This window comes from Danio rerio, chromosome 3, assembly GCF_052040795.2.
Source record: "Danio rerio strain M-AB ecotype USA chromosome 3, GRCz13ab, whole genome shotgun sequence".
NCBI lineage: Eukaryota > Metazoa > Chordata > Actinopteri > Cypriniformes > Danionidae > Danio > Danio rerio.
Window position 1 is genome coordinate 11114380 of NC_141023.1, and position 23892 is coordinate 11138271.

The 23892-nt window shown below is 37.8% G+C and overlaps 2 protein-coding genes across 3 annotated transcripts in view; one reads left to right on the forward strand and one right to left on the reverse strand.

Annotated features, from left to right (window-relative positions):
• The window catches only part of LOC147845524 (uncharacterized), a 41157-nt gene extending 35370 nt beyond the window's left edge, over nucleotides 1-5787 (reverse strand). The window contains exon 1 of the mRNA XM_087244038.1: nucleotides 3656-5787. Coding sequence (XP_087100164.1) covers nucleotides 3656-3941 — 286 coding nt within the window. The 5' untranslated portion in view covers nucleotides 3942-5787. The remainder of the gene's footprint in view (nucleotides 1-3655) is intronic.
• The window catches only part of glis2b (GLIS family zinc finger 2b), an 89990-nt gene that overhangs the window by 33844 nt on the left and 32254 nt on the right, over nucleotides 1-23892 (forward strand). The window lies entirely within an intron of this gene.

The following is a 23892-nucleotide window of genomic DNA, read 5'->3' on the forward strand; positions in this document are numbered from 1 at the left end:
TTAAGTCAAAAATCTAAATAGGATGTGAATTTTTTGTAAAATAATGTTAATTTGCACAAAAATGAAAGATTTTATAATGGATTACTCATCATTGTAGCCATCATTTAGTCAACAAATAAACACAAATGAAACAATTTGGAAGCGTTTCTGTTGATTTTGAACATCTAAAATGGATTTTTGGACATTTATTTGTGGCTTCAGATCATAAAAAGCTTATAAAATATGCAGCAGGCCACTGAATCACAACACTTAAAATTTGACCGTAAAAAACAGACTACATTATTTTAAATGGTCTTTTATTTATAGTACTTCATTTTTTTATATGTACTTAAGTCAAACATCTAAACAGATTGTGAATTTTCTGTAAAAGAGCATTCATTTGCTCAAAAATGAACGATTTTATGATGGATTACTCATTATTGTGTTGATTTAGACCCATGTGATGTTTATTTTATCTACGAAAGAACACCAAATAAGCCTTTATCAACCATTTCTGCTGTTTTCGAACATCCAAACTGGCTTTTTGGACTTTTTTTGTAGCTTCAGATCACAAAATATACAACAGGCTAATGAAAGACAAGACTTTTAACAACTTTTAAAATGTAACCATTAAAAAACTATCTTAAGATGGTCTTTTTTTACAGTACACTGTAAAAATGCAGGGTTCCCTACAATTAATTCCCAGCACAAATCGATTAAGTTAAATAACACTTTGAACAAATTTATGTGGATTGAACATTAAAAAATTAAGTTGTACCAATGAAATAAAAAATTGTGTTGATTCAGCTTATTTTAAATTAGTAGTCTGAACAAGCAAAAAAATTTTTTTTGAGTGTATTACTTTTTTTTTGTAAATGTACTTAAAGTGAAAAATCTAAAAATACTGTGAATTTTCTGTAAAAGAATGTTTATTTGTTAAATCTTTTTTATAGTAGATTACTCAACATCAAGTTAATCCAATCCCACGTGATGTTTATTTTATCTACAAAAGAAAAAAATAATAATAATTTTTGAAGCGTTTCTGCTGTTTTTGAACATCTAAAATGTTTTTTTAGACCAATTTTGGTGACAATTTATTTGGATGGTACGTTTGTTACATTGCATCTACATGACAAACTAATTCTCATTAGATTATTAGTAGACTGTTAGTGCAGGTTGACATGTACTTGCAAAGTTTCTTATAGTCAGTTAAATGTCTGCTGAAGGGGCAGAATCAGCAAATATTAAGCAGACAGTCCACTAATTCTTAAATAGACCATCAAAATAAAGTGTTACCCAATTTTCTGTGGCTTTAGATCATAAAAAGTTTAGAAAATATGCAACAGGCCACTGAATAACTAAGATGTAAAATTTGAACAACTTCTACAATTCAATTAATTTACTTAAGTCAAAAATCTAAACAGATTATGAAATTTCTTTTGTTTTTAAATGTTCATTTACTCAAAGATGATAGATTTTTTAATGAATTACTCACCATTGTGTTGATCCAGACTCACGTGATGTTTATTTCATCCACACAAAATAAGCCATTTTCAAGCCTTTCTGCTGTTTTTGAACATCCAAAATGGCTTTTAGGACTTTTTTGTAGCTTCAGATCATAAAAAGCTCAGAAAATATGCAACAGGCCACTTCATGACAAGACTTTTAACAACATTTAAAATGTAACCATTAAAAAACAGACTATATTGTTAACATTATCTTTTGTTTACAGTACTTTGTATTATATGTACTTAAGTCATGAATCTAAACAGATTGTGAATTTTCTTTTGTTTTTAAATTTTCACTTGCTTAAATATGAAAGATTTTATAATGAATTACCAAATAATGTGTTGATCCAGAGCCATGCAATTTATATTTAATCTGCAGAAGGACACAAAACAAGCAACGTTGAAGCATTCTTTAAATGTCTGGGCTTTTTTTTATTTGTTTATTTTTGTCCTTGATTTATTATTTGCCTTTATGGTGAAAGGACATTGAATATTAATGTGATTGGGAAAGGTCTGTGACTCGGGACTCTAACTCGGGTCATCCAACACAATCTCACGGCAATTCGTAACTTTTTCATTTAGTGGCTAATTCGCATGAATTCGTACCATCTAAGTCACACAATTTAGTATGATTTGCTCATCCTCCAATGACGGTTGGGGTGAGGGGTGGGGTTAGGTGCCACGCCTCCTTTTTAAAATTGTAACATTTCGTACGGCTGAACTCGTACGAATTAGCCACTAAACTGACAAAACGTAAAATACTTACGTTTTCTCGTGAGATCAGGCCGGGTCATCTACATCACTATGTAAACATCTGCACACTGACCACTAGGCTATTAGCTGCAATGTACCTGTGGGTATTTCTGTGTTTCATTAACCACCATTTGGTGGCTCAGTGGCTAGCACTGCCACCTCACAGCAAGAAGGTTGCAAGATCAAGTCATGGCTGGGCCAGTTGCCATTTATGTTTGGAGTTTGCATGTTCTCCCTGTAATGGTGTAGGTTTCCTCCGGGTGCTCCGGTTTCCCCCACAGTCCAAACACATGCGCTATAGGTGAATTGGATAAACTCGTATAGTGCCATAGTGTAGAGGTCTGCATTCCCGCGGCTGTCCCGCGGGCGCCGCAGGACCCGACCAGATTTCTACGGCGCGGGTATAAATTTCCGAATAAATCACGAAAGCGGTCGGTAACGGGTTTAATTTGGGACGGGAGCGGGCTGTCTAGCAATATCGCTCCCGACTCCCGAGTGAGCACGCGTATGTATGTGTGTAAATGAAATAGCGCGATGCTGTGTTTAGCTTGTTTGTTGCAGTGTGTGTGTGCATGTATGCGCATGCGCGAATGAGAGGTGTGTGTGTGTGCGTGCGTGCGTGCGCGAATGAGAGAGAGAAAGCTTTGTCTGTGTGTGTGTGTGTGTGTGTGTGTGTGCTTTGTGCTGTGCGTGTGTGTGTTTATACAGACAGCTTGTTATTGGCTGTCTGGACTGTAAAACTGGGTGATTTTCGGTTTTGTTCTCCCCCCGCTCTTTAGCGGGATCAGGCGCGGCGGATAGAAAACGGGGCGGGTCGGGCAGCGGGACGACAAGTGCTTAATATAAGCGGGAGCGGTCGGGTTCGGGCTAAAACCTGGCGGGTGCGGGCGGGAGCGGGATTCAAAATTTAGTCCCGCGCAGATCTCTACCATAGTGTATGAGTGTGTGTGTGAACGTGAGAGTGTGTGGGTGTTTCCCAGTACTGGGTAGGACCTGAAAGGGCATCCGCCACATAAAACATAAGCCAGAGTAATTAGCGGTTCATTCCACTGTGGCAACCCCTGATAAATCACTGACTAAGCCGAAGAATAGTGTGTGTTTAAGCGCCATCTAATGTCAGGAAGTGATTTTGCACGTTCATCTAAATACCTGCATCACAGACATGATAAAGAAATTCCCATAAAGCTTGAAATCTCTATTTTTAAACGAACAGACTTCACCTGAAAACAAATGTTTGTTGATTTTGTAATCTATATTAAATGAACGCAAGGTACAGTCAGTTCTAGAGTGAGTGATTAAGCGCCATCTAACGTCCGGGAGTGATTTTTGGACATTCACTTGAAAAAAATTGGCGTACATGAGGTTTAATTGTTGGATATACAACTCCGTTTTCTGTTCAACTTCTGTTCACTGACCTGTTGATCTGCCAGATGCATGTCTGCGCAGGCTGTGTGGTGGCGGTGTAAAACTACTAGACTGCAAACACAGGAATGCCATGTTTTCGTAGGTACAGGATCCACGTGGAGGCTCCTCAGAGAGTGGAAAAAGTGAGCGTGTGTGTGTGTGTGTGTGTCTGGAGGATTTAGCCAGGTGCCAATCCTCTAGCATTCCTGCGCTGACCTCGCATGGCTCTTTCCCCTCCAGCGCGAGTCTGGGGAACAAACAGCAGCACCATAAACTCAGCGTAATCACAAACTTCATCTACACTGAGCTCCATCAGGGTTCACCGGTGAGCGGCTCTTTCGCAATCCAGCAGTTCAGTGCAAATACAAATAGAGCCAATGGATTCTGCAAACATACTGACATGGAGTTAAACTCAGAATTAGTTTAATGGAGAGATTTTCTTAACACATTCCTAAGCATAATGGTTTTAATAACTCATTTCTAATAACTGATTTATTTTATCTTTGCCATGATGACAGTAAATAATATTTGACTAAGATACTAGTATATAGCTTAAAGTGACATTTAAAGACTAAACTAGGTTAATTAGGCAAGTTAGAGTAATTAGGCAAGTTATTGTAGAACGATGGTTTGCTCTGTAGACTATTGAAAAAATATACAGCTTACAGGGGCTAATAATTTTGACCTTAAAATAGTTGAAAAATTTAAAACTGCTTTTATTCTAGCCGAAATAAAAGAAATAAGACTTTTTCCAGAAGAAAAAATATTATAGGAAATACTGTGAAAAAATCTTTGCTCTGTTAAACATCATTTGGGAAATATTTAAAAGAAATTCACAGGAGGGCGAATAATATTGACTTCAACTGTACATGTTCATTTTTAGGAAATATGCGGTGTTTCTTTAAAGAGGGAGATTGTAGAGAATCCGGTTGTGAACTGTATGACTCTAAGTGAACAACTGCATTTAGATGAACTTTAAACGTTTGATTATAATCAGAACTGCTGCTGTTTTTAGTATTGTTTATGCATTATTGTGGTATTTATTAATATTTAAAAATGTATATTAATATTTTTCTAATATTTTCATTTTCCTTCAGCTAAGTCCCTTAATTAGGAGTCAACACAGTAGAATGAAGCACCCATATTTTTCTTTTTGCTTTTTTATTAATTTTAAAAAGTATGTAAAAATGTTTGATATTTTTATTTTGGCTTTACTTTTCTGTTTCAGATTTTTTTATATGAACTAAAATTGAAATAAATTGCAAATATTTAGAAAAACATAAAGTAATAAACTCAATGACAAAATCCTATAACTAAAGACTCATAATATAAAACCAACTGCAAAATATGCATCTATATGTACAAAATATGTTACACTTTATTATTATTATAACCTTTATTTTACCTAAAAAAGCAGCATCAGGAACTCTTAAATTTTATAGTTTATCCAAAAATGAGAATTTACTCACTTTTGACTCAAGTGGTATTTATGAGTTAAATAAAAAGAAACTTAGAAGAATGTTGGAAACCTGTAACCATTGACTTCCATAGTTAGAAAAACATGGTAGGAAGTCAATAGCTACCAATTTTTATTAACTGTTTGATAATACTGTATTTGGGGTTTATATGACCGCAAACACACACACACACACACACGCACGCACGCACGCACGCACGCACGCACGCACGCACGCACGCACACACGCACACACACACAAGTTTTATATCTTTATTTTGTTTGTTTACTCTACAGCTGAGCTTTTATAATGTGTTTTTGGGAGATATGAAGAAGGTTTGAATCTATTTTACCACAAAATCCTCAACTGCATCATTCACCTGTATGAGAAATGAAAACATTTTAATGAAAAAGTCACTTCAATAAATGTCTTAATTTAACTTACATTGTTTCTGGGTATAGATCTAGGCGTTAGGTTTCCAACATTATTCAATATGCACTAACTGGCCACTTTATTAGGTACACCTTATTAGTACCAGCTTGGACCCCATTTTGCCTTCAGAACTGCCTTAATCCTTCGTGGCATAGATTCAACAAGGTAGTGGAAATATTCCTCAGAGATTTTGCTCCATATTGACATGATAGCATCACACAGTTGCTGCAGATGTGTTGCACATCCATGATGCAAAGCTCCCCTTTCCACCACATCCCAAAGGTGCTCTATTGGATTGAGTTCTGGTGACTGTGGAGGCCCCTTGAGTGCCGTGAACTCATTGTCATGTTTAAGAAACCAGTCTGAGATGATTCGAGCTTTATGACATGGTGCGTTATCTTGCAGGACGTAGCTAGTTGAAGATAGGTACACTGTGGCACTGTGGATAAAGGGATACACATGGTCAGCAACAATACTCAGGTAGGCTGTGGTGTTGACATGCTCATTTGGTACAGTTTGGCCCAAAGTGTGCCATGAAAATATCTCTGTAAACCCAAGAGTTGTGCGTGAAAATCCCAGTAGATCAGTAGTTTCTTAAATACTCAGACCAGCCTGTCTGGCACCAACAACCATGCCATGTTTAAAGTCACCTAAATCACCTTTCTTCCCCATTCTGATGCTCGGTTTGAACTGCAGCAGATCGTCTTGACCATGTCTACATGCCTAAATGCATTGAGCTGCTGCCATGTGATTGGCTGATTAGAAATTTGCGCTAGCGAGCAGTTAGACAGGTGTACCTAATAAAGTGGCCTGTGAGTGTATATAAAAAACGAAACGCAAACATATTTATGACAAGAGAAAGGTGAGTAAATGATGACAGAATATTATTTTGAGTGAGCTATCTCTTTAAACACATATGAAATGTTGAATTTTCATGATATGTCACCTTTAAATTAAAGCTCAAAGACATTTTTAAGCGTTTTTGTGTGGATCTGGTGCTGCTTTCCTCACTTCTCCGGGATTACATTCCTGTCTTTTTAGAAGAGATGTTTTCAGATCAAGTCAAGCTCTTCATCCTTTGAAGAAAATCGAACAATACGCCGCCCTCATGCTAAACGCCGAAAGCTAGCCAGTTCTACCCTAAAAGCACAAATTAGCACAAGCAAACAATGAGCTCTTAATGTAAGATGTCTCTGCGGCGTCTGGTTCTTTCCTGCGGTGTGTGTGTTTGATTGTTTTCAGACAGCAGGAGAAGCTGGGTTATTGCACGCAGGATCTGCCGATTGCATCAGTGTTTGTGGCTGTAGGACAGAAACGGACCCAAATCATAGAGCGCCAGAGAAATAACAAGTCAGGGGCCGAACAGCGCCCGGTTTAGACAAATTGCCTGAGAGATTGTAGTCTTGCGAAGCTTAAAATCTTTGATGTAAAGAAAGCCCATTACACTCTGATAGATGTTTTTGGTTTATTATATAAGCGGAGAGAGAAAATGGAGATCGTTCTCACACTGCAGAGCCAAGTTCAGTTCGGTTTCTTAAAAAAGGCGACTTCTGTGCAGGCTGAATCACAGAATCGAAATCTTAAAGGAACGCTCTTTAAAAAAAGGCTAATTTTACAGCTCTCCGAGAGTTAAACAGTTGAGTTTTACCATTTTTGAATCCATTCAGCCGATCTCCGGATCTGGCAGGAGCACTTTTAGCTTAGCTTAGCATAGTTTATTGAATCGGATTAGACCATTAGCATCTAACTCAAAATTTTCAAAAATAATATCTTTAAATTTTGCGCCTAATGCTTGACTCATCATATACTAGAACCAATGGAAAATGATAAGTTACTATTTTCTAGCAACTAATATAGCTCTCTGACATAGCTAGGAACTATACTCTCATTCTAAAGTAACAATCAAGGAACTTTGCCGCTGTACCATGGCTGCAGCAGGTGCAATGATATCACAAAGCAATGTTACCTAGTTACCTAGCTGGGGAGTATTTTCAGGTGCTGCGTAACATCAACTTTTTGAACAAGATGCTAATGGTCTAATCCAATTCAATGATCTATGCTAAGCTAAGCTAAATATGCTCATGACAGACCTTTATACTTATATAAGTTAATAATTAAGGCAAATTAGAAACAAACTAAACTAAAATAAAACATTTTAACTTTTAAGCTGAAGTGCTAACATTTCTATCTGAAACTATTTTCACTGAAAACACTTTTAGATAGCTTAGCATTGATTATTGAATCGGATTAGACCATTAGTCTCTCACTCTACATAATTTTTGTATTTAATGCCCGACTCTTTTGTATTTACATCATGTACGAAGACCAATAGAAAATTAAAAATTGCTACTTTCTAGGTATGGCTAGAAACTACAGTATACTCTCATTCTGGCGTAATAGTCAAGTATCATCACTGCCGTACCATGTCTGCAGCAGGCACAATGATATTATACAGCGATGTTACCTAGATACTTAGCTGGGGACTATTTTCAGGTGCTGTGTAATATCAGTTTTAGAGCAAAATGCTAAAAATCTAATTCTATTCAATGATATGCTAAGCTAAGAAAAATGTGCTTCCCCGCCAGACTTTTCTACTTACATAAATTAATAAGTAAGGTATAAATATTAGATAAAAAAAAACTGATTACATAAAAAAAAAAAAACATTAGCATGAGAATAAAACGTTTTAAGCTGACGTGCTAACATTACTAACTGAAACTATTAGCAATGATCAATAGAAAATGAAAAGTTGCAATTTTCTAGGCTGATAGCTTGGAACTATACTTTCATTCTGGCGTAATAATCAAGGAACTTTACTGCTGTACCATGTCTGCAGCAGGCGCAATGATATTATACAGCAATGTTTCCTAGATACCTAGCTGAGGACTATTTTCCGTTGCTGTGTATTGTCAATTTTTGAACAAGATGCTAATGGTCTAATCCAATTCAATGAAGCTAAGCTAAATGTGCTCCAGCCAGACCTTTATAAGATGTAAATACTATATTAAAACTGATTAGATGGAAAAATATGTTGAGAATAGGATAAAACATTGAAAGTTTTAAGCTAAAGTGCTACAATTTCTGTCAAAAAACAATCACAATTACAACTGAAAAATAAAACTATTCAGATATATGAACAATAAAGCACACAACACAATTGCTAACAAATTACCTCAAGATGTAATTAAAATATTTCAAAATAGTTTTCAGCTCGAATTATTTGAAGAAGTGGGTCATATAAAATTAAATAGGTAATTCAGCTTTATTAAACCCTAAAGTAGTTTATAATAAACAATATAAAAAGTACATTAACTAATGTATTATACTAAGTGAAGCTAGTTTAAATCTAAATCACTAATTATACAGCTTAAATCATATTAATGTTTCATAATGGTCAATATATGCGACACTAGACCACAACACAGTCTTATGTTGTACATAGCCAAAATTACATTGCATAGGTTAAAATTACAGTTAATACTCCAGGTAATACTAATTTTTTTTATGCCGAAAATCATTTGGCTATTATGTAAAGATCATGGTCAATGAAGACATTTAGTAAATGTACTATCATTAATATACCAAAACTTAATTACTGATTATTAATATGCATTAACAAAACATAAATTGGACATGTTTAAGGGTGATTTTCCTAATATGTTGATCTCAGATTTCATGTATTTCAAATAATTAAATATTGTCTTATCCTAATAATCCATATATCAATGAAAAGCTTTTTTTTAGATTTCAGATGATGTATAAATCTTAACTTCCCACAATTGACACTAATGATTGGTTTTGTGTTAAGTAAATTATATTTCATTCACATCATATCAATTATATATCATTTATATCAGCATTTACAGCTACATCAATAGTCAATGAATAGAGGACAGATTACTGTAACACAAAATGTGAGCCACACTCTCCACATTATGTAAAATGGCACAAAAACACTGTTGTTTGTGGACGTTTATCGACATATTTAACTTACAAAGCCCATAGGCACTGCTCTCACATGCTAAACAGAGATTCATCTGTATCTGCCAGCTGAATCCTTCCTTTTCCTCTTTAAGAAAAAAAAGCTAAGTTACAAGCCTCCAAGGGTTAAAGAGTTAACTTGAAGTATTTTGAATCCATTCAGACAGTTTTTTGGTCTGGCTGTGTTGTTTTTTGTTTAGCTTAGCATAATGAATTGAATCGCATTAGACCATTAGCATTTAATTGAAAAATATAATGATCTTCCTATATTTAAAGTCTTCTGTATTCACGTTGTGTATCAATTATGTGATGATAAAATAATAATTACACAGAAGATTCAAGCTTTAAATGTAGGAACATTTTACTGTTTTGGAAAATGATTGCTAATGGTCTAATCTGATTGAATTCTTTATGCTAAGCTAAGCTAAAACTGACAAGAAATGGGCCGAATGGACTCAAAAATGGTTCAAGTAAACTATTTAACTCTAGGCAACTTCTAAAATGCCTTTATTTAAAAAAAGTGGAATGTTTCTTTAACTTCACTGATTGTAGCCTGTTTTTGTTTAGTGATAATCTTGGCTTCAACTCCCGAATCCAGTGATTTCAGCTCAGACAGTCTTGTTATCAGTTATCAGCTTTGTATCTGAGCTATTAATGCATTTACACAGCCTTGAAATCTCATCCCTCTTGCCACACAAAACAAACCATAGAACAGTGCTGTGTTTACCGAAAAGGGAGATATTTAAAGAGCTTGTGGAGTTGTGATTAGATGTAAAAGATCTAAGAATGTGAAGAAAAACATTAAGGAAACTGTTGTCTTAGAAATGGTCCATTTCTTCCCTGATTGCTTTTTTTTTCTTCCTCTACTTGAATTAAAGTAATGTGATGTGTTATGTAATTTAAGGGAATTTCCCTCCCTGACTACTGCACTTAAAGACGTAGTCCACCCAAAAATGAAAAGTGCTGTTGATTTCATCCAAGATTACTCTCTTTCCTTAGTAAAGCAGATTTTTTTAGCTGAAACTAAAGTCATTGTCATATTTAAAAAGTCAAATAATAATAATAATAATAAATTAATAAATAAAATTATATACATGACAGCATTATTAGCCCTGCTGTTTTTTCTAAATATTAAGTGCTGAAAGATTTTTCCAGCCAAACCAAAAGAAACATGGCTTTCTCTTGAAGAAAAATAAAATTGTTATTTTGATAAATTCATTTTTGTATATATATAATCTTTGTATGTATATATGAATGTACATTGAGGTCTTTGTAATAAAACCTTAAAAAATTAGGGTACACGTTTATTCAATAATGTTCATTTGCTTGCACAGACTGATCGTTTCGCTTTTGCTTCAGTTTTCTATATTTAAATTCCTTTAAAATGTGTTTTTTTTTGTGATTTTTGAATCATTGTTGGCTTATTGTAGATGTCTATTCATTTAATGTATGCTAAGGCAATTCTGATGTTTTGAATCCTTTTTGCACAAGCAAACAACAGCAAGCTCTCTTACGTACTTTCATACTGAAATGTATTGAAAATCATGTGTTTTTAGCATTAGCATGGAAATATTCAGACACTCTCCAACTGTGCTGTCCTCTAGTCCTCCAAGAACACTTGGTTCAGATAGTTAACAGTTCATTACTATTGACAACAGATATACTTTAGCCAACATTTGTGTGTTTGCTGAAAGTCTAGTTTTAACCAGTATTATCTAGCTACTAGGCTAGTTTAGGCTAGTCACTAGCTAATTTTTCCAATAACAACATACTTTAGCCAACTTTTGTGTTGTAAGAAAGTCAAGACCCTTCTGAAAAAAACAGCTTAAACCAGCCTAGGCTGGTTGACTGGTTTTAGCTGGTCGACCAGGCTGGTTTTAGAGGGGTTTGGCCATTTCCAGGCTGGTTTCCAGCCATTTTCAGCCTGGTCTTAGCTGGTCAGGCTGGGAGATGACCAGCTAAAACCAGCTTGACCAGCCTAGCCAGGCTGGGAGCCCAGCCAAAACCAGCTATGTCGAGCTTAAACCAGGCTGGTCAAGCTGGTTTTAGCTGGATTTAGCTAGTCATTTTCCAGCCTGACCAGCTAAGACCAGGCTGGAAATCAGCCTGGAAATGGCTAAAACCCCTCTAAAACCAGCCTGATCAACCAGCTAAAACCAGCCAACCAGCCTAGGCTGGTTTAAGCTGGATTTTTCAGCAGGGCGAGTTAATAAGCTGAAAATGTTTTTTAAGGAGTTATTGAATTGCTAGGCTAGTTTAGTTGCAGGCTAGTTTTCCAGACTACTTTAGCAAACATTTATGTGTAGCTAACAGAAATTCCAGGTTTTCACCAGCTTTAACTGTTTTTTTAAGTATTATTTAGCTGATAGGCTAGTTTACAAGGTAGTTTCCCTCTAACAACAGAGTACTTTAGCCAACATTTGTTTTGTTGCTACTGCTGAAAGAAAAGTCCAGATTTAACCATCTTAAAATGTTTTTAGGGTATTATCTAGCTGCTAGGCTAGTTTAGTTACTAACTAGTTTCCCATTAACAACAGACTACTTTAGCAAACATTTGTGTGTAGCTACTGTTGAAAGAAAGTCCTGCTTTAACCAGCTTAAAGAGTTTATTATCTAGCTGCTAAGCTAGTTTAGCTAGTTTCCTATTAAAAACTACTTTAGCAAACATTTGTGTGTAGCTACTGTTGAAAGAAAGTCCTGCTTTAACCAGCTTAAAGTGTTTTAAGTATTATCTAGCTGCTAAGCTAGTTTAGCTAGTTTCCCATTAAAAACTACTTTAGCCAACATTTGTGTGTAGCTTTTACTGACAGAAAGTCCAGCTTTAACCAGCTTACAGCGTTTTTAGAGTATTTTCTAGCTGCTAGGCTAGTGTTCACTTGTCAAACTAGTTATTTTTAACTTTAAGCTGCTGGTTGACCAGTTTAACTAGATGACCATCAGACTTGTCAGATTGGGATCCCAGAAAATCATTTTGGATATGCATAATGCTGGTCTTGTTTGCTTTCTTTTACAGTACTGGATGATTAGCTTAGCAACATGTTACCATTTAGCTCTACTGAAATTGGCTAAATTTCATCACACAATATTTAAAATTTAAATAATATAACTAAATAAAAAAATGTGATATTAAGTCTAAAATGACCTTTCTGTCATAACGAATACATATTAAAGTTTAACAGTGACAGAGTATCAGAGACTAGCTGAGCTACGGCTACACGTCAGAAGTCAGCTATGAGAATCTAATATAAAAACTCCCTGCTGCTTGGAAGGCGCTTGCACTCTTTTTGCCAAAGCCAAAGATCTGAACCCCTCGTCGTCCCACAATTCCTCCTGTTTCCTGAACGCTCCATGCCCTCGCACAATATATGGAAAAACACCAGATGTTAACACACACTTACATTCAGTCTCTAAAAGTACTCCTTCAAACCTGTACAACACATTAAAACTCGCCTTCTTATATATTTGCAGATTCAAATGTTTACAGGAGATCCACTTTCTGACAATGTTTAGCCATTAATTGTGGTATTACCCTGCGTTTACAGCTGGATTTAACTCCACTTTTTTAGATTATAGGCTCATTTTGAATCTATTGAGCAGATTTCCAGGTCTGGTGGCTTAAATAAATAGTTGAATTTAGTAATCCACCTTATTATGATATGCCACGCCCACTTTCCACAATTCAGTCAATTACTGTAGAGCAGGGGTGTCCAAACTCGGTTCTGGAGGGCCGGTGTCCTGCAGACTTTAGCTCCAACTTGCCTCAACACACCTGCACATATGTTTCTAGAAAGCCTATAAAGCTGCGTTCACACTGCACCTTTCTCCCCATAGACTTCCATTCGTACAGAAACGCAAGGTCATGCGTCAAGTTTCGCAGTTTGCTGCCTTGGAAAATTCAAGCTTGGTGAACTTTGACCTGCGAACTCACATCACATGATTGTGTGAGACCAATCAAAACATGACCTCTATGGACAGGAATTTAAAACGGACCAATTGCACGCTTTTTTTAAATGTCTAATAATCTTGTTTAATCCCGCCACTTTTCGCAGCGATGTACGACAGAATTTCGAACACACAAACTCTAATGTGACTGCAGCATAAGAGCTTGATTAGCTAGCCCAGGTGTGTCTGATTGGGGTTTAAACTAAACTTTGCAGGACACCGACCCTCCTGGACTGAGTTTGGACACCCCTGCTGTAGAGTAAAAAAAAAGCTCTGCCCTACACTTAGTCTTATTTACATGTCCTTCTAACCTGGAAATATTTCCGATAATGGAAGTAAACTGGATTGCAAACAGCACTTCATGATGTTTTTTTACCTCAAACCATTAATATTCCCCCTTATTTTTGGTATACAGTACCACACCTTTTTATCAAAATCCAATCAATTCATTACAAATAAAATAAAGCTCGGGCATCATGGCGGCGCAGTGGGTAGCACGATCACCTCACAGCAAGAAGAGAACTGGTTTGAGCCCTGGCTGGTCAGTTGGCATTTCTGTGTGGAGTTTGCATGTTCTCCCTGTGTTCGCGTGGGTTTCGTCTGGGTGCTCCGGTTTCGCCCACAAGTCCAAAGATGTCTTATAGGTGAATTGAATAAACTAAATTGGCCGTATATGGATGTTTCCCAGTGATGGGTTGCAGCTGGAAGGGCATCTGCTGCGTAAAACATATACTGGATAAGTAGGCAGTTCATTCCACTGTGACCCCAGATTAATAAAGGGACTAAGCCGAAAAGAAAATGAATGAATGCCTTCAGTTTATTATAAGGTCTAATCAGTTTTCCTTTTAAGAATCCTCACCTTCTGTTTTATGATCCGCCAACGCTACAACAACAACTCTGTGGCATTTAGGAGATTGTTGGGTTGGTTGGCGTAAGCATTGCTTAATTGCTTCTTTTTGTTGGTCTTTTTGGGTCTTTCCCAGGTCGTGCTCTCTTCCTACACTTGGCTCTGTCAGTTTTCCCTCCCTGTTTCTAGCCCTCCGTGAGGAATTCCTCCGTGTCTGAGATTTCTGGCCGAGAGCCATCAGCAGGCTGGCAAGAAGCTTCCTATTGCAGTTTTTCACCTCGACTGCCTCCCTCCCTCCCACTCACTTGAGCTGCGTTCCAAAACCTAGTGTGCCCCCTACTTAAGACACCACCATGCAGTTAAAATCAAAATTATTCGCCCTCCTGTGAATTTTTCTAATGTTTCCCAAATGATGATTAACAGAGCAAGGAATTTTTCACATATTTCCTATAATATTTTTTCTTGTGGAGAAAGTCTTATTTGTTTTTTCTTTCCGGCTAGAATAAAAACAGTTTTTAATAAAAAAAAAAAAAAAACATTTTAAGGTCAAAATTATTAGCCCTCTGAACCAATATTTTTTAGATGGTCTACAGAACAAACCATAGTTATACAATCACTTGCCTAATTACCCTAACCTGCCAACCAATCATTTGTTATGCTAACAATAAACTCTACCAAATCAACTCTACTGTTTATAGTCATTTATATAAGGTATTTCACTTCAGTATAGTGTCAGGGTTCTGCCACTTTGGTCCTGTAAATTCTTGTTTTGGTGGCAGAGCTCTGACACTACTCAGGTCTGGTCCTGTTTCTGTCTCTGTGTGCGCGCGCGCCGTCGTGGGTGTACGCAGAGTGTGCGCGCTCCTGCTTGACGCGGCCGCGCACGCGCTCTGCGTCCCTCAGACGCGTGCGCTCTTGTACTCGTGTTTGTGTTTTCGTCTGTCAGCAGCGTGGTGTTTCATTCCCAGCGTCTCAGTCTTGTTGGTTTCGGTTTTGGTCGGCGCTGGGATGAAGCATGCACGCTGCGTGTGTGAGCGCACGGTGAGTGTTTTCATTCATCGTGTGCTCGTGTCTTGCGTCTTTTGTCAAAGCACGTGGCTCGGTGTTTACATTGTGGTCACGTGCTTTTGTCGTGTGCTTCAGTGTTGTGTTATGTGAGCGCATGGCTTGTATTGTCTCTCTGTGTCATGCGCTCTCCCGTCTATTGTCTAGTCCCACCCTCCTTGTTTACTCATTATTAGTTTGTCATGTTCACCTGTGTGTCAATTTACTTTTTGCTTTATAATCCCCCTCATGTTTTCAGTAATTTGCCAGTTCGTCGTCGTTATTTCCATGTCGTGTGCTATCCAGTCCTGTTTGTCCTGCCAGCCCATCCAAGTTTGTTTGAGTGTTTGTTTTATAGTTATGTTTTCCCCCTCGGGGTGGTTTTTGTTCTAATTTTGTTTTATTTTTATTATCAATAAATCATCCTGTTTGCACTTGGGTCCTCGCTCCCTCATACTCCTGAACCCTGACATATAGATGTTTACTCCGAAGGGAATCTTCTATGTAGGGTGTAGACAGCACATTTCAAAAATTATGCTAACATTTAACTCTACCTGAATTAGCTGTAAATCAAGTCTCTTGCGTACACTGAAGGGAAGAACAATTTAAGAGTTGCTTATTTTATTCCTATTTATTTTTTAAAAGATATTAAGCTTAGATTTGAATGCATCCTTAAAAGGCAGCTGGTCTATGTAGTGTATTTGTAGTACTTAGAGATGAGAGATACTTTACTATTTTCCTAATCAATTGATTAAAGCGGCAGCTAGCTCTCTGCAACTCTCACATGATCGCCCACTGAAGCTAAGCAGGGTCTGCACCTGGATGGGAGACCATATGGTAAAGCAAGGTTCCAGCCGTAAGTGGTGTTAGTGAGACCAGCAGGGGGCGCTCAATCTGTGGCGTACGTGGGTCCTAACGCCCCAGTATATTCATGGGGACTCTATACTGCTCAGTGAGTGCAGTCTTTTGGATGAGATGTTAAACTGAAGTCCTGACTCTCTGTGGTTATTAAAAATCCCAGGATGTCCTTAGAAAAAAAAGAGTAGGGGTTTCACCCTGGCATCCTGGCCAAATTTGCCCAGTGTCCATCATGGCCTCCTAACCATCCCCATATCATAATTGCAGCAGTCTTAAAAGAGAACCACAGACTTCACTCTCCCCAGACACTTCCTCCAGCGAAGATCCCGAGGCATTCCCAGGCCAGCCGAGAGACATACTCCCCTCCAGCGTGTCCTGGGTCTTCCCCGAGGCTTCCTCCCGGTGGGACATGCCTGGAACATCTCCCTAGGTAGGTGTCCAGGAGGAATCCGAAACAGATGCTTGAGCCACCTCAGCTGACTTCTCTCAATGTGAAGGAGCAGCGGCTCTACTCCGAGCTCCTCCCAGTTGACAGAGCTCTACACCCTATCCATAAGAGTGTGCCCTGCCACCCTGCGAAGGAAACTAATTTCGGCCGCTTGTACTCGAGATCTTGTCCTTTCGGTTATGACCCAAAGCTCATGACCATAGGTGAGAGTAGGAATGTAGATTGACCGGTAAATCGAGAGCTTTCCCTTTCGACTCAGCACCTTCTTTACCACAACGAAGCGGTACATCGACCGCATTACTGCCGCCACTGCACCAATCCACCTGTCAATCTCACGTTCCATCTTTCCCTCACTCTTGAACAAAACTCCCAAGATACTTGAACTCCTCCACTTGGGGTAAGGTCTTTCCTCCAACCTGGAGATTATTATTATTATTTCACTTTAGTCAGGATGCATGATGCAGGTCGAATTTATTTTTTAATGTGCGAAAATTACGGATGAAATGTTTGGAATAGTGTGCAATAACCTTTAGCATGTGAATCACTCACCTTTAAAGCTTCATCCGTGTCTAGTGTGAACGCTCCATTAGAAGGCAAACTACATATGTAGCACACAGACAGCAAGGCAGCTCACTTTTTGGCATCTTTTTCCTTTTTTCCTCCGCTCTCTCACACTTTTTCAGAAATTGGAGCACTTTCTGTACATTTGGCAGCCGTCTACGCAAATCCCCTTCTATGATTATTCCGGCCCTCTCTCCTTCCTTCATCCATTCTCGCTTTCTCCCTCCCTCTAAGTTTTGGGTAATTACATAACGTCGTCTATGTTATTTTCTTTTTTTAAAGAGGAAGACGGGTGCACAACAGATTTCAGACTCCATTAGCAGGAGGAGAACAGATCGATTGGTGTGTTTGCTGAAAACAGCAAGATGGGGGACAAAAAAATAGGGGGCCATCGGCTTGTGCACCCTATGAACTGTACAGAGAGAAAGAAGCACTTTGAGGGAGGGCGAGAGATGATGGGAAAGCAGCAGGAGTGGGAGATGGAGAAAGGAAAGCGCCGGGACGGAGGGGCCCTGTGGAGGCGGCTGGAAACTGAGGTTTCCTGTCTGAGAAGGCTGAAGGTGGAGGGGCGGCAGGAAAAAATCTCTTTGCTTCGGGACTCTGTGTTATGTGCGAGTGCCAGGGGAGGAGGGGTGCGGACGCATACTATGGTTTGGGTGTTTCTGCGTCAGGAGAGGTTGGGTCAGTCTGCCTTAGGGAAGGTCAGGAAGGCAAAGCGAGAGAAATATGGTTAAAGTCAGAATTGTTAACCCCTCCTAAATAGTTTTTTCCCCAATTTCTGTTTACAGGAGTGAGATTTCTTTTCAACACGTTTCTAAAGTTAATAGTTTTAATAACTCATGACTGATTTATTTGATCTTTGCCATGATGACAGTAAATAATATTTGACTAGATATTTTTCAAGATACTAGTATTCAGCTTAAAGTGAAATTTAAAGGCTTAACTAGATTTGTTTGTCTACAAACGATTGTTTGTTTTGTAGAAAATTGAAAAATAAAAATTTATTTAAGCCGAAATAAACTAATCAGACTTTCTCCAGAAGAAAAAATATTATAGGAAATACTGTGAAAAATTCATTGCTGTTTAACATCATTCATTCATTCATTAGTTTTCTTTTCAGCCTCACAGCAAGAAGGTCACTGGTTTGAGTGCCGGCTGGGCCAGTTGGCATTTCTGTGTGGAGTTGGCATGTTCTCCTCGTGTTGGCATGGATTTCCTCTTAGTGCTTCGATTTACCCTACAGGGGGTTGCAGTTGGAAAGGCATCTGCTGCGTAAAACATATCCCAAATGATTGTGGGATGTTTTTTCAGGGAATTTCTCCCAAGATGCAATTAGAATGTTCAGCCGTTCTAATTAGAACATTTAATTCTAAATAAATAAAACGAAATGCATTCAGCGAAGAACCATCATCTGCTGCATAAACATTTGGATTCTTTAAGATTTATTTTGGAATTTTGACACAATTGGTTAAATATATTAGCTCAGAATACATATTTTATAACACTATTTTAGACCTATTTTTGTAATATTATTATTTTACTATTATTATTATTATTTGTATTTTTTAAAGATATTTATTTAAGAATTTGATTCCTTACTCACCCTCATGTCTGTCCAAGGCTGTAGAGTCCATCTTCAAAAAGAAGAAGAAAAAAACAAATATAAAAATGCACACAAATAAATAATTACAACATTACATTAAAAAAAAGGTTTTTGCACCACGTTGTTTAAATAGCAAATCCATTTGCATGACTTTGTGGACTTATGTGTGTTCCTAAAAAGGAAAGGAGGTGTGTTAAGGCGCATTGTTCGTGCGTTGATATTTTGAGGAACTGAAATAGGCCGCGCCATTGACCATGATGTATGATGTTATTATTATTACCAGTATTATTTATTATATGCATATTTATATTTGTTTTAATAAAAACAAGTTTAGATTTGTCCATCTGGATGACTTCAGTGGTGTGTGAACAACACCATTTTCTTATCCACGAAAGTAAAGGAGTAAAGAGTAAAAGTAAGGTAAGAGAAAGTATAGAGGCCGATTGGAGAAGGCTCGTTCTTTATCCTCACTGCAGATGCTGTGTTTAACTTTATTCTCGCTAGTAAATCGTTCAGTTTTTCCATTCAGTTTTTACACTTACAAAGTCCGCCATGTAAATAGCAAATGCATCAGGACGCAGAGCAAATTTTTCCATCCTTAAAAATATCTAACGTGGATTCAGACACACTATTAATGCTTTTGCGCTATGCGCTTAAGACTCTTCCCTAGCCTGTTAAAAAGTCCAAAGAGTAGAAATGATTTAGAAATTTTATTATTTAACCCAAAAATTTGAGATAAAGTACATGTAAATTGAAAGCCACACAGATCTGGAACACTGAGATGAATAAATGATGATGTGAACCTAACCTCAAAACCTAAAAATCAGCCAAGGGGGAGTAAAAACACACTCACACACACTTTAAAAATGGCTTTTTTGCTTCATGGATTTGTTCAAACCCAGTTAGTGGCCACATGAAACCCTCCAGCCAGACCATCTAACAGGTCTAGACACAACCCTTCAGGTGTGGGACATCTCAGAGGAAAAAAAAAGCCTCCTATTTCTGAAGAAGGCCATTTTTTTAAGCAGCGGTGTCGAGTTTCAGCAGGTTTCATCACCTGCAGGTGGTCTCTCATGAAAAGCCATGTTGAGCTCATGATTGCGGACACATACAGATGACTAAAAAACATGACCAGCTGACCGCCTGCATTCAACCAGCTGGCCACATGCTCGTTAAATCTGGCCAGAACGCAGCGCCACTAATGCCAATGCAGACGTGGAATTAGTGTGTGGGCAGCCTTATGAATACAGATCAAATCTTTTCAACCAAATTACACCGCTAATGATTCCATCGCCGGAGACTGCAGAGAGGTTTTTTTTCCTCCTGTGAATTTTTTCTTTGTCAAATATTTCCCAATAGATGTTTAACAGAGCAAGGAATTTTTCACAGTATTTCCTATAGTCTGTTTTCTTCTGTAGAACGTCTTATTTGTTTTATTTTGGCTAGAATAAAAGCAGTTTTATGTTTGATTATTATGTTAAGCAATATGTTAAAAAATGGGGTAAAAAATATACAGGGGCGCTCATAATTCTTACTTCAACTGTGTATAGTGTCTGTTGAGTTGTGCAATTAGCAGATTTGGTCTGATGAGATGTTTATGGGTAGCAATTTGAACAAACCGCGTATTTTCAGTAATAAACTCCATTATACCTAAAGATGTCTTCTCGTGTACTAAAAGGGTACCATATAGCAGTGGAGATACAAGCCTGAAAAAGGTGACCAGTACCGAACCCTACCATTCTAGGCATTAGAAATGAGGCATTAGATTGTTGAAATAGAGCGCACAATGTTTACCTGTTGTTGATTTGCAATAACAATCCAGAACACCCTTAAAAATGTAGCCCGACACCTTAGCAATTGCATAGCAATGGTGTACTACAGGACTGTACAGGTCAAACACCTGGCATAAAACTGGAAGCGCGAAGTAAATAGATTTACTTCTAAAAGGTTTATGTATTAATTACATTCACAAAGATGAAATCGAAGGACATTATTGCTAAAATATTAGCTCTTTTAAGTTCATTTTGTATATACTCAATACAGTTTGTTAGTTCTCATTTTAATTTTTTTTTCAGCTAGCAAAAATGTCTAGTTTTCGTTTTTTTCGTTTGTTTTTGTTTACTATAATCACTGTTATTATAGTAACTATAATAACGTAAGTGTGTAATGTTTCTTTACAAAGTGAAATCGCCACCTACTGGCCTGGCATTCACAATACAGCAATCCAAGTTGATTCTCGGTTGACCACTTGTAATCTTACCCATGAAAACATCAGGTGGAAACATGGCCTATACGCACTCTACACAGAAGGGAGTGTGAAGCGGGCTCCTTGGACACCTGCAGGGCCGCTTTTCTTCCCGCATTGTTGTGGCAGTGATGAGTGAACGCAGCTCAGACATGTTTTTACATGTATTTCAGCTATTGGAAACCTCAGGCGGGGTTTTGGGATGCTGGGATTTCAGCTCAGTCTGGTTTTTGTATGTGTGTGTGTGTGTGTGTTTGTAAGGGTCGACCTCCCAGGGCCAGAGCGCTGGGGATATAGAGTTACACACTCAGTTCAGTACAAAGAAACTCGCACTCACACCCAACAGCTGGCTCATAAAACACACAATCACACAGCAGCCGCCAGTCAGCAGCGACTGCAGATATCACACAGGCTCAAGTACTCCACTTTTCGGTTTAAAAAAATGAACGTGCTCGCCAATTTCTGTCTCTTTATAGTTTTCATAGGCAGAAAGCTTTTTCAGCACACAAACAGAAAGAAGGATATGCATTTATTGGCAGATAGCGCTTTATTATTCAGTCCATATTGCTGCCATGAATTACGGGAAATAGTTTAGCACCTAATGTTTATGTGCCTTTCACAGATTAATATTTACGTGTGTAAGATTTGTTATGGTCACAACCAGTTTTGGGTAATATTACAATTAAATTAACTTAAAGGTGTACTATGTAAGACACCTAGTGGTTGAACTAGGTATTGCACGCCTGGTTCAAAACACACGTAAGCGCAGTTTGCCAGATTGAAAAGGCGCAAACTGAAGACTAGGGTCCCTGATCAATACTACCAAGGTCAGTACCAGCTGGGGAAGGGTAGTTTGTGAAATTTTGTGACTTTTCTGGGAGACAGAACAAAACGGAAGATGGGTCTGAAATACGGGAGACTCCTGGGAAAAACGGGAGTGTTGGATAGTATGACTTAAAGGGATACACTGTCAAAAATAAATGTATGTGAGCTGTCATTGGGGTGGTACCTTTACAAATGTGTACCTAAAAGGTCCGCATTAATACATCAAGGGTATATTAGTATCTAAAAAGTACAAAAGTGTTGCTCTTAAAATTTTTATGCACAAAATGTATACTTTTGAGATACCACTATAGACCCTTTAAGTACAAATATGTACCTTTTGAAAAGGTACCACCCCAGTGACAGCTCATGTACATTTATTTCTGTGTAGTTCACCCCAAAAATACGAATACACTCACATTTTACCTAATATTTTCAACATTCTTCAAAATATCTTATTTTGTGTTCAACAGTAAAAAGCAACTGTCATCATTTACTCACTTTTTACTTCTTCCAAACCTTTATGAGTTTCTTTCCTCTGCTGAACATGAAAGAAGATATATTGAAGACATCTGAAAACCTGTAACCATTGACTTCCACAGTATTTGTTTTTCCTACAATGGAAGTCAATGGTTACACATTTCCAACATGCTTCAAAATATCTTCTTCTGTGTTCAACAGTAGAAAGAAACTGTCATCAATTGCTCACCTTTTACTTATTCCAAACCTTTATTAGTTTCTTTCCTCTGTTGATCATGAAAGAAGATATTTTAAAGAAAGCTTAAAAAAAACTGTAACTATCGACTTCCATAGAATTAGTTTTTCCATACTATGGAAATCAATAGTTACACGTTTCTACAAGTAGAAAGAAATTCTATCATCATACTCAACTTTTACTTGTTTCAAACCTTTTTTAGTCTGTTGAACACAAAAGAGGATATTTGAAGAAAGCTGAAAACCGGTAACCACCGATTTCAACATTATTTGTTTTTTCTATTATGGCAGTCAATAGTTACACGTTTCTAACATTCTTCAAAGTATCTTCTTTTGTGTTTAAATGTAGAAAGAAACTGTCATCATTTAAACACCTTTTACTTCTTCCAAACCTTTCTTTCCTTTGTTGAACACGAAAAAAGATATTTTAAAGAAAGCTAAAAAACATTCTTCAAAATATCTTCTTTGGTGTTCAACAGTAGAAACCCTCATATAAAGGGTTAAAACCCCTTGAGTGAAACTGAATAGTATTTTTGTGCCTGCCCCTTTAAAAACATCCCGATTTTCTGACTGCCAGTGAACTCAAACCATCATTCAACACGAGCTGCGAGCAGAAATAGATCACACTGAGTGTGTGGTGACCTGCGGCGCTCTGAAGTCTTGGGTTAATTAGGTTCAGCTCAGAGGTTTGACCTCACAAGGCCGGTGAAACCCCGATCCTGACCCCGTCCTTTGCCCAAATCACCTCTAACCCAGGAAACAGCAGATCTAGTGGCTTTTCCGCAGGGGTAAAAAAAGAGTGTGGGTCACAGCGGAGGCACAAACATCTCATTCAAAACCTCAGCATGTGGATCCAGCATCTTTCTGCTGTTGCGGTCCTGTTTACTCTACAGGCCAGAGGAGCTAGGGGGGTCGCGGGACACAGACAAAGCTGCCTTTTAAAGCTCTCGCTAAGGTGGGGAGTCAGCGTAAGGCGGAGCAACACCATCTCCAGAAACTTCACATTCAAGCGCTACTTCTGGACACTTCGAATAAACCCAGCCGACACACACACTGTTCAGTTGTTTCATTAAGTGAACTGCAAACTTGAGTTTCCGGATCCTCTACTCGTTCTAATTGACAAAAACGCAGTCTTGGTAGCCATTTATGAAAACTGTTTAGCCATCTAATAAAGTCACATCGCAACTTTTGGACTAAAGTGTGATGATCACAATTCTATATGGTTCAATTCTTGCTAATAACAAACCTTTACTATTAATATACTGTTACTCTTGCCTCAATTTGCTCCTAATTT